Source organism: Haliotis cracherodii, unplaced genomic scaffold (genome assembly GCF_022045235.1).
Source record: "Haliotis cracherodii isolate W230 unplaced genomic scaffold, xgHalCrac1.p SCAF_8, whole genome shotgun sequence".
NCBI classification, from domain to species: Eukaryota; Metazoa; Mollusca; class Gastropoda; order Lepetellida; family Haliotidae; genus Haliotis; species Haliotis cracherodii.
Window position 1 is genome coordinate 53,567,130 of NW_027266341.1, and position 10,345 is coordinate 53,577,474.

At 42.0% G+C, this 10,345-nt stretch overlaps 1 protein-coding gene across 1 annotated transcript; it reads left to right on the forward strand.

The window, feature by feature from the left end:
- The first annotated feature begins 1,274 nt into the window (after positions 1-1,274).
- Positions 1,275-8,900, forward strand: LOC139450361 (torsin-1A-like). The gene is made up of 5 exons (XM_071232043.1): positions 1,275-1,597; positions 5,029-5,294; positions 6,514-6,689; positions 8,017-8,141; positions 8,357-8,900. Exons 1-5 carry the CDS (start codon positions 1,396-1,398, stop codon positions 8,608-8,610), a joined length of 1,023 nt encoding a protein of 340 aa, XP_071088144.1. The 5' UTR covers positions 1,275-1,395; the 3' UTR covers positions 8,611-8,900.
- The last annotated feature ends 1,445 nt before the right edge of the window (positions 8,901-10,345 follow it).

The following is a 10,345-nucleotide window of genomic DNA, read 5'->3' on the forward strand; positions in this document are numbered from 1 at the left end:
CCATCACTTGCTTGATAAAGGTGTTAGGATCTACACCGAAACGCCGGGCCCGTGTGCGAAATACGCATCAGTCGGAAAGCGCACGTTAAATCTCCAAAGTAAGTAAGTACACCGAAACGTCGCACTAATTGTAATAAAGAAGATGGGTCTTCACGGGTCTCCTCTGGAAGGATAAAGTGGGGTCATATACAATTTACATATGTTTGTGCTCAACCGCGAATTTCAGGGCCCCGTTCCACAAAGCAGTCGTAGCTTTCAAACAATTGTATCTCCCATGCTTTAACATAGACTTTTGACAGTCATATAGTGCTAATATCGCTTTGTGGAACGGGGCCCCTGAGCTCATCTTACCAGGTCAATCCTCTTCTCATTGACGATTATGTTTCATGGATTAAACTGACAAATATATGTTGTCTGTTGTTTTCACGCTCAGATTCACTGTTCCATGCTGAAAATACCTCAGCGTTCCTTAGTATCATGTCAATCCACACTAGGAGTGAGTGAGTTGGGTTGAACGTCGAATATGACATAATTCCAGTTATATCACGGCGATATGTTTAGATACAAGACACAATGATATAGTGAAATGTGTTTCTGTACAGCGTCAATGAAAGCATATAAGTAAGTGAGTGAATGTTGTGTTACCCCGCATCTGCATGTTTCAGTTTTAGCAGTGCGGCCTGCAAATAATCAAGGATGAGTTCGACAACCAGTGGTTGCTCAACATCCCAAACAGTTGGGATATGTATGCAATCAAACAAATTCACAATCCTGACCACCCAATCCACGTGTGTCGCCTCATACCACAAGCATTGCTAGACACCAGTTCTAAACTTGGGTGTGTGTGTGTGTGTGTGTGTGTGGGGGGGGGGGGGGGGGGGGGTGTTCTCCCCAAAGGGTGCAGTAATAGTTTGTGTGGCAGAACACTCAAAAAACGAGGAGAGTGCTCTTAATTTTTTTTTTTTAAATGGAATTAATATGGAAATTAATTTGTGTCTGTTTGCCAAAAAATAGTCAATGTAAAGTTCTTTTGTTGTAAACGTTGTCAAACGATTCAGTTACAGATTCTATGTTTTTCATTGGCCAACATAAGAATGCACTTAGAAAAAAGTTTTGGGGGGAGGTGTGTGAACACCACTGCACACGCACACACACACACACACACACTGGGTTCGCGTATTTAGCGGTAGCGAATGCTAGACTTGATGTTTTGATAAAGGTCGATCTGACCTGTATTGACAAACTAAAGGGAGATAATCCAGTGTATGTAGTGAGTTGGTACAGTCGCATACTAAAAATAACCTTTTTTAGTCGATTGGTTTTGAAAGAGTAGACAGATGAAAGCATAAAATGTTTAGTTGACGGGCCACCTTAATCTTGGATGAATATTTGATCATGCAAGGACAAACACTATTAGCTGCAACATGTATTGTTGTCGCATGCTGGGTACATTCAGCTGCATGTGTTAATCCCTTTGATGACTTCGTCGAGGTTATAAAACTAACAGCTGAAATCATCGCCGAAAGATACTATGACTCAGTAAGAAGCAACTTTGCTGAAACTTGCGATGATCGATGGATACACGACAATTTCACAGGTAGGTCCTGGGTGGTTAGTGTACGGGTGGTACTTTTGAACATAGTGATCTTAGCGCTAAGGTGATCGTAACTCCCATACCTTAACAAAGACTTATTATATATACGTCCTTGGACAGTCGAAGCGCTTAGGTTGTTTTGTACAACGGGGCCCTGCTCCCGTTCCGTCTTATAAAGAGGGGTTCCCTAACAAATAAATGTACATAAATACGCTAAAAAATATACTGTTACGCGACGAGAACAAAAGGTTATTTAATCGATGTAGTCATGGTTTCAGTTTGAGCAAAGGGAAAATGACGAAAGAGTTTAACATATTTACAATACTGACAGTGTTGTGTATGCCTAGTTACGACAGGAAGTTTTAACCAGCCAGTCCTGCTGGGACTTACCGGCCTCATTGACTGGGATCCTGTATGTCAAAACTAGCTGCGCGTAACAACAGTGGAACCAGTTAACGGACCCCAGTTAACTGTGCCATATCGCTTAGGTGGAACCGTCTCTCTTATTGCAACCTAGGAGCCAGTACAGGTCAAATAGTCGATGTGGCTGTGAAAGCCTTCGAAATATTAGGCATTCATAGATATTGGAATACGTGCATGTGTGTCACTCTAGTTGTCCGAAACGAGTGTCAGAATTCTTGTATTTCCCGAGCGAGAGCGAGTGTAATACATGAATTCTTACACGAGTCTCGTAAAACCAGTATGACACACATGCGAGTGTAATAATGTATTTATTACCCATTATTTCTTAATCCTTTTGAGCTCCCCTTTACAAAAAATGCACTGATCACTACCGCTGTCCCAGACGACCACAATTGTCGAATGACGTCAATAATCTGCAACTATGACGTCGTTTCTAGTGTGACGTCATTCCGTCCTCATGTAACAAGTAGATTTGAATGACGTCAACAATGCCATCCAGATGACGAAAACAATGCACTGGTGCGCGAGAAGTGATACTTGCACAAGTTCACATATGTGTTTTTATGAACTCGGTTATTTCTGATCCTGTGGGTAATAAATAGAGAATCTCACCCAAATGTCTTTTGATAAAAGTGGAAAAACTCCGAGGCTTACCAAGGAGCTTTTCCACTTTTATCAACAAGCGTTGATATATTTGATGTCAAAAGACACGAGGGTGAGATTTTATTTATCATCCAACATCTTCCTCCGACTTTTTCAGTTTGTAGACAGTAATAAGCAGTATCTTAAGTGTAAAAAGTACTGCTAACAGCTGCAGTAGCAAAACCTTAAGTGATGTCATTTGATTGTGACGTCATGGTAACAGTGACGTCACAATTGTCTGCAAAGCATTGTGATGCAATTTAATTGCTGTGATATCTACAATACAATCTCATTAAATTCAGATCTTAGTTCTTGCTACCGCTAAACAAAGATCTGTTGACATCCCATTACGGGTCACGTCAGACCGACCTTGCGCGAACTTTGACCAACCAATGGGATGATTGTCAAGAAGTCGACACTAGCCAATCAGAAGGCCGCTTTCTCGTGCTTTACGGCACTAATTTCACATTAGCTACTACGCTTCGAAACATATTTTGATACATTTTCGATTACAAAATTGAAACCCGTACAAAAGAGTAAGTGAGTCAGTGAGTTAGGTTTAACGCCGCTTTTGACAGCATTCCAGTTATATCACGACGTGTCAGCTTAATGTGGGAGGAAAGCCAGAAGCAGGTCTCAGACGTTTACTACTTCGGTGAAACCCAGGAGCACGGGTATGGTGCTGACAAACCCAGAAACATAGTCGGGTCGAACCTGGATTCGAACTCCACACTGTAGGTTTCTGTCGTGTCCAAGGGACGCAACTCTGCACAGGGAATCGCGGCGCCTTAGACGACTGGGCCACCCAATTTTTATGAGATTGTCTTCAATGTAGATATCGCTTGATCTCACCCAAGCCATGTCAGCTTTGGGAGCCAGTTTTGGATGATAAACTATGTTCAAAATACCTTCAAAATCTAAATTGTACTTAATTGTAGGGGATTAAATTTCCAAAATTAATATCTTGATATATTTATGTACACGATATCAGTATGTAAGAGAAATAATAATAAACATAGTCTAACGTATTCTTTGGCAAACATTTCGCTGTTTTTCTAATACACCCCCGAATTTGTGCTATGCAGCAAAAATTTTTATAATACACTTCCAGAAAACTTTGAGCGAATAAAATACGCAAGTAAGACTTTATATGTATGGACATATGTTGAGCTATGCAAACGGTATAAATGTCGCATTGACAAACTTTTCTCTCTGGCGCCAAGAAGGATTATATGTTCAAAGATTGCTGTCTACTTTTTATATGATACGTAAGTTAACTGTTTTACGACTATGTTGCCCTGGTGATGTACGACGCATCTCATAATAGTGACCGTGGCAGTTACATGTACAGCGGTTGTATGGTAGACGTTGCCACCTTCCATTTTCAAGCAAGCACAACAACATTAAAAGTTAGGAATCAATAGTTTGGAAACTATCCATGAAACGTGATAGCTTTCTATGGAACATAGATTATTTAAGAATTGTCTTCAATAATTTAATTCATGCAGGTATTTACAAGCGAAAAAACTGTAGTGCATATTTTCTGTATATCTTCAAAAAAATAATATATATTGAAGTCAATTCTTATGAATGATTAGGTCAACAATAACAATAAATATTTAATAAGAACTGGGTTTTACTATTTTGTGGGCATGACCTCAGTTTTAGGTTCAGGGAAATACAAACGGCAACACAATCATTGCTGGGTTAGCCAATCAAATGCCCTTGCAATTGATTTTCCAAAATTATATCAGTAGTGTTTGACGTTCTGACATTATATTTTATGAAGCTCACACAGTTTTAAATCAGATTCCTAGAAATAGTTTTGGTATATTTATGCGTTCATCATCTTAAATATTGCAGTACATTATTTGCGCAGTTTCCAGTATATTTCCTGAATCTCCTTACCAAATATACTTTTTAGAAGGATTGATAGATTTACACGAGTTAGATACGTAAACATATTAAGCACTCAATAATAGGTATTATTAGGGGACCAGTGATGCTGCCGTCCATAAGGAACACCTGTAATGTGTCAGTAATACTTAACAGTGGTCTCTGGATCAATTCTAAGACTTCATGACCCCTGAAGATCCGGGGTAGAATAGGTCTTCAGCAACCCATGCTTACCGTAAAAGGCGACTATGCTTGTCGTCAGAGGAGACTAACGGGATTGGGTAGTCAGGCTCGCTGACTTGGTTGATGCATGTCATCATATCCCAATTGCGTGGATCGATGCTCATGATGTCAATCACTGGCTTGTCTGTACCAGACTCGATTATTTACAGACCGCCGTCATATAGCTGGAATATTGCTGAGTGCGGCGTTAAACAACAAACAAACAAACAAACTAAGACTTCATACTTCAGGACTGTCAAAGCAACTTAAGGAGAAGCTGTATGGCCAACATCTTGCACTGAAATCTGTGACCAATCACATTCGAGGACACCTCAAGTCTGGTGAACCAGCCAAGGCTTTAGCTCTTTCCTTCCATGGATGGACTGGCACTGGGAAGAACTACGTGAGCCGCATTGTAGCAGAGCATCTTTATAAAAAAGGGATGCGCAGCAAGTTTGTTCATCTCATCTCTGCACCCAAAGAGTTTCCACATGAAGGAATGGTGCCATTCTATAAGGTACATGGTTATTGGGTTTGTTTGGTAGTAGTCTTTATCATGTTAATGCATTCCACTTCCCTGGATAAAAAAATCCTCCATGTTGCAAGTTTGTTTATATTATCTCTGCAGTCAAAGAATTTTATGGTGGAAATGTGTCACTGTATAAGGTAAGGGATACACGGTTTTGTTTGGGGGTGTCTTTATAAACCTACTGCACTTTTGCCCAGATAGTATTGTAGGCATCTTGCTGTCTCACTGTAACCATGTGAAAGGTACTACCTTCAGGTGAGAGGTTTTACAGTTTAATTGTAAGTCGTAGAGTTTTACAGTTGAATTGTATAAACAACATTTGCACATGTACCTTTTGTTTATGTTTGGCTGGTTAAAAGTAACAATTGTTTCCACATGACGCCGATCGAACCTGCAACCGCACATATCATGTTTAGTATTGTAACTCACTGTTTTCCCAAATGAGCCACCGGGGCAGGTGTTGAAAGGGTGTTCAGTCTTGCATGTCATGACTTCAGTTGTCTGCATGCTGCACGCGATCTCTCTCTCGCCCGCTGTCACTGAATTCGTTTTGTGCCGCGACTACTGTATTGTTTCACTATAAGGTATTTCTTGCTGTTGATAAGTTAGTGAAAACACTAACTTGATTGAAAATGTAACCCCGAGCTCGGGAAAATCCCTCGGGCCGAACAAAACCTTGGAGTAGTGTTCTAACTATATCATCCTTTCCAGTTCCAAAGGTAAAGATCCCCAAAAGAACGTCTGATATTTAGTTGCCATGTTCTGTTTAATTTACCAATATCAATGTCCGAACATAGAAGTCATGTCAAGCAACACTTATAAATAAATGACTTCTTTGATAGGCATTTAGAAGTTGGAGTACTAAGTAAGGATAAGAATTTATGGATGAACAACTTCTTTATTACAACTAAGAGCGACGTTTCGGTGTAGGTTCTAACACGGTTAGAACCGTTCTTGCTTGATAACGGTGTTAGAACCTACACCGAAACGTCGCTCTTAATTGTAATAAAGAAGTTGTTCATCCATAAATTCTTATCATTACTTATAAATAAATGCTATTTGTTTAGTTAGGATCGTGTTCGTAATGTCGTCTGCTCGATGTATGATAGATGGGGGCCGAGGCCATGGTGGTAAGTTAGGAGAGACGCCTGCTGGTGTAATCATGGCATGGTGAGACTACTAACGCAAGTTTTCACTCATTTTACAGGACCAGCTGCATGCTTGGATTGCGGGCAACATCACCCGCTGTTCTCGCTCCCTGTTTATATTTGACGAGATGGACGACATGCCGCCAGGTCTCATTGACACCATCGCGCCCTATCTCGACTTCCACTATACGGTTGGAGGTGTCAACTACCGCAAAGCCATCTATATTTTTCTCAGGTGAGTCACCAACAGGAAAAGAAAGAATTTGGATCATTCGAAAACATTGAGATGCTGAAATCCTGCGAGATCTTGAGGGAAATTATCCTTAAACATTAGAGACCAAGCATATAAAAGAAAGGCATGTTGCCATGTTTAACCTTCAACATGTCCAAAGAACAAGGGGGCGATCGGGTAGCCTAGTGGTTAAAGCGTTCGCTCGTCACGCCGAAGACCCGGGTTCGATTCCCGACGTGGGTGCAATGTGTGAGGCCAATTTCTGGTGTCCCCCGCCGTGATATTGCTGGAATATTGTTAAAAGGGGCGTAAAACCATACACACTCACTCACTCCAAAGAACAAGAGGGTAAAGGACGTTTCGTTGTGTGTTTTATTGCTTGAGGCATGTTCCTCTGTTTTTCTTACAGTAACACAGCTGGAGATGAAATGCAGAATTTGAATATAAATAGTATGGCACATTCAGATGATTTCTGTGCTGAGAATCTTGCAAGATAGTTAGGGAAATGACCTATAACGCTAGCGAACAGAGAGATCACAAAAAGGCAGTTTGTAGTGTATTTCCTATTTCCCAGGCCAGCCATCACCCATCATCAAAGTTATAAAATGGTCTGACAAATGTCAAGTCAGGAGAAATTGTCTGACCACACTCGGACCTGTGTGATTAGTATGTGACTGGTACATGCTAACACTGTCATTAGCAACACTGGTTCTTCCTCTCTTAGGGGCGGTGAGGTAGCCTAGTGGTTAAAGTGTTCGCTCGTCACGCCGAATACCCGGGTTCGATTCCTCACATAGTTACAATGTGAGAAGCCCATTACTGGTGTACTGGGGTGCGTTGTACAAAGCAATCTTAGTGGTAAGGTGATCGTAACTCTCATACCTTAACATAGACTTAACGTAGCACTAAGGTTGTTTTGTACAACGGTACCCAGGTGCTCTGATGTGAAGCAAGCGTTGCTAAAACGTTCCCCTTGACGCCTGTAGATCCTTGCATGTCCATTAGAGCTGCCTAGATGAAACCTGGACTTATCCATGCATAGTATATTGTCCCAGGCTTCTGAACGTCAGATGCTGTCTACACTAAGCTAGGCGTGCCTGACGGTGACGTTGAAGGAAAACACAGCGTATCGCTTCCGGGCCGGAGTTTGGTATCGAATCTGCAGATGCACCGACCGATTATAGTGGTCTCTTTGACGTGCCAAGTCATGAGTGTTGCCCTGCTGTAGGCAACGGGTCAAAGAGACAATATTGTGTTTCGATGAACAATAATTTTGTTGTATTTTGCCTCGGTCATGTTCAAAATGATATGTTTATCTGATTTCTTCCAGTAACAAAGGCGGGCATAACATCAAACAGTATGTGTATCAACAATGGTCTCAAGGCTACCCTCGGGAGGATATCAAACTGTCTGACGTCGAAAACTTCATAGCCCATGATGCACTCCACACAAAATGTAAGAAATAAATTGATTATTAATTTTTATATCATTTGTGCCCAGAAATACCATACGGAATTCTAAAAGCATAAGCCGTCCAATGATACTTACACATGTGTTGATATATTGATACAGTTGAAAACAAAATATTCATATATTCTTAAAACATAGTAAATGAAATCCTGATGATAATATCACTGGAGTGGAGTATCAACTGGTGATATATGTTTCAGCTGGATTTTGGCACAGTAAGTTGATCTCCAAGCACATGATAACAGCACACATCCCCTTCCTACCACTGGAGAAATCTCATGTGAGGAGATGCATCAAGGACAGCATGGTTGCTAAAGGTTACGCAGTGACTGATGACAGAGTTGAAAGTGTTATGGAAGAACTCAGATTCTGGCCTGAAAGTGAACAGGTTTTCTCTGTAGGTGGCTGCAAAAAGGTCGCCGAAAATGTGCATTATGTTATGGAAGACGACTGATGATTGCCCGAAAGGGAATTCAATGTCAACTAGATGTGTGTCAGGACAACATTCAAAGGGCCATGTTTCATCAAAGGTGGGCAGGTCTCTTTGGTTATCTATACAGCAAGAGAAATTCGTGGCTAATAAGGCCTCCTATGATATATGGGTTATGACGATTGATATTCCAGTATGCAGGTACCTTTTGATACAACATTTTCACATGATCGTGGTACTGTCGTAATCGTACAAGGGACCATGTTCTTGGGGCTATGGAAAAGGTTTTGTAACTTTTATTTGCCCATTTCACGCTGATCTGAAACTTATCTGACAACAATGACAGACAAATATTGAGCAGTGCCACCAGAACCTGAAAATGAGGTCCGAGAGATAGGGTCACCAAAAGAGTTGTGTTTGTTTATAGATGTACATAAAATATCCCTTCCATAACCCATGTAGCCTATGAAGGCTTGTATGCGTTATGAAAATTGATCTTTTAGTTTTACAGTTTCTAATTACTGTCCTTGCCTGTCTCTAGCTTATCTCATGACAAATATTTGCGAGAGCATCATGCCCTGGAGATGATGTCACTAGTTCCCGAAGTGGGCTCCAGACCCTGGAGATGATGTCACTAGATCCAAAAGAGGTCTCCAGACCCTGGAGATGATGTCACTAGATCCAAAAGAGGTCACCAGAACATAGAGATGATGTCACTAGATCCTGAAGAGGGCTCCAGACCCTGGAGATGATGTCACTAGATCCTGAAGAGGGCTCCAGACCATGGAGATGATGTCACTAGATCCTAAAGAGGTCACCAGAACATAGAGATGATGTCACTAGATCCTGAAGAGGGCTCCAGACCCTGGAGATGATGTCACTAGATCCCAAAGAGGTCACCAGACCCTGGAGATGATGTCACTAGATCCTGAAGAGGTCACCAGACCCTGGAGATGATGTCACTAGATCCTGAAGTGGGCTCCAGACCCTGGATATGATGTCACTAGATCCAGAAGAGAGCTCCAGAACATGGAGATGATGTCACTAGATCCTGAAGAGGTCACCAGACCCTGCAGATGATGTCACTAGATCCTGAAGAGGGCCCCAGACTCTGGAGATGATGTCACTAGATCCTGAAGAGGGCTCCAGAACATGGAGATGATGTCACTAGATCCCAAAGAGGGCTCCAGACCCTGGAGATGATGTCACTAGATCCTGAAGAGGTCACCAGACCCTGGAGATGATGTCACTAGATCCTGAAGAGGTCACTAGAACATGGAGATGATGTCACTAGATCCTGAAGAGGGCTCCAGACTCTGGAGATGATGTCACTAGATCCTGAAGAGGGCTCCAGGCCATGGAGATGATGTCCCTAGATCCTGATGAGGGCTCCAGACCCTGGAGATGATGTCACTAGATCCCGAAGAGGGCTCCAGACCCTGGAGAAGATGTCACTAGATCCTGAAGAGGGCTCCAGACCCTGGAGATGATGTCACTAGATCCTAAAGAGGGCTCCAGACCCTGGAGATGATGTCACTAGATCCTGAAGAGGGTTCCAGACCATGGAGATGATGTCACTAGATCCTGAAGTGGGCTCCAGACCCTGGAGATGATGTCACTAGATCCTGAAGAGGGCTCCAGACCCTGGAGATGATTTCACTAGATCCTGAAGAGGGTTCCAGACCCTGGAGATGATGTCACTAGATCCTGAAGAGGGCTCCAGACCCTGGAGATGATGTCGATAGATCCTGAAGAGGGT

Bases quoted from the DNA above. Each gene is read 5' to 3' on its own strand.
- LOC139450361 (XM_071232043.1), top strand. From the start codon at position 1,396: ATGCAAGGACAAACACTATTAGCTGCAACATGTATTGTTGTCGCATGC. The intron at 1,598-5,028 runs GTAGGTCCTGGG...TTCATACTTCAG, and splicing joins GATACACGACAATTTCACAG to GACTGTCAAAGCAACTTAAG. The intron at 5,295-6,513 runs GTACATGGTTAT...CTCATTTTACAG, and splicing joins GAATGGTGCCATTCTATAAG to GACCAGCTGCATGCTTGGAT.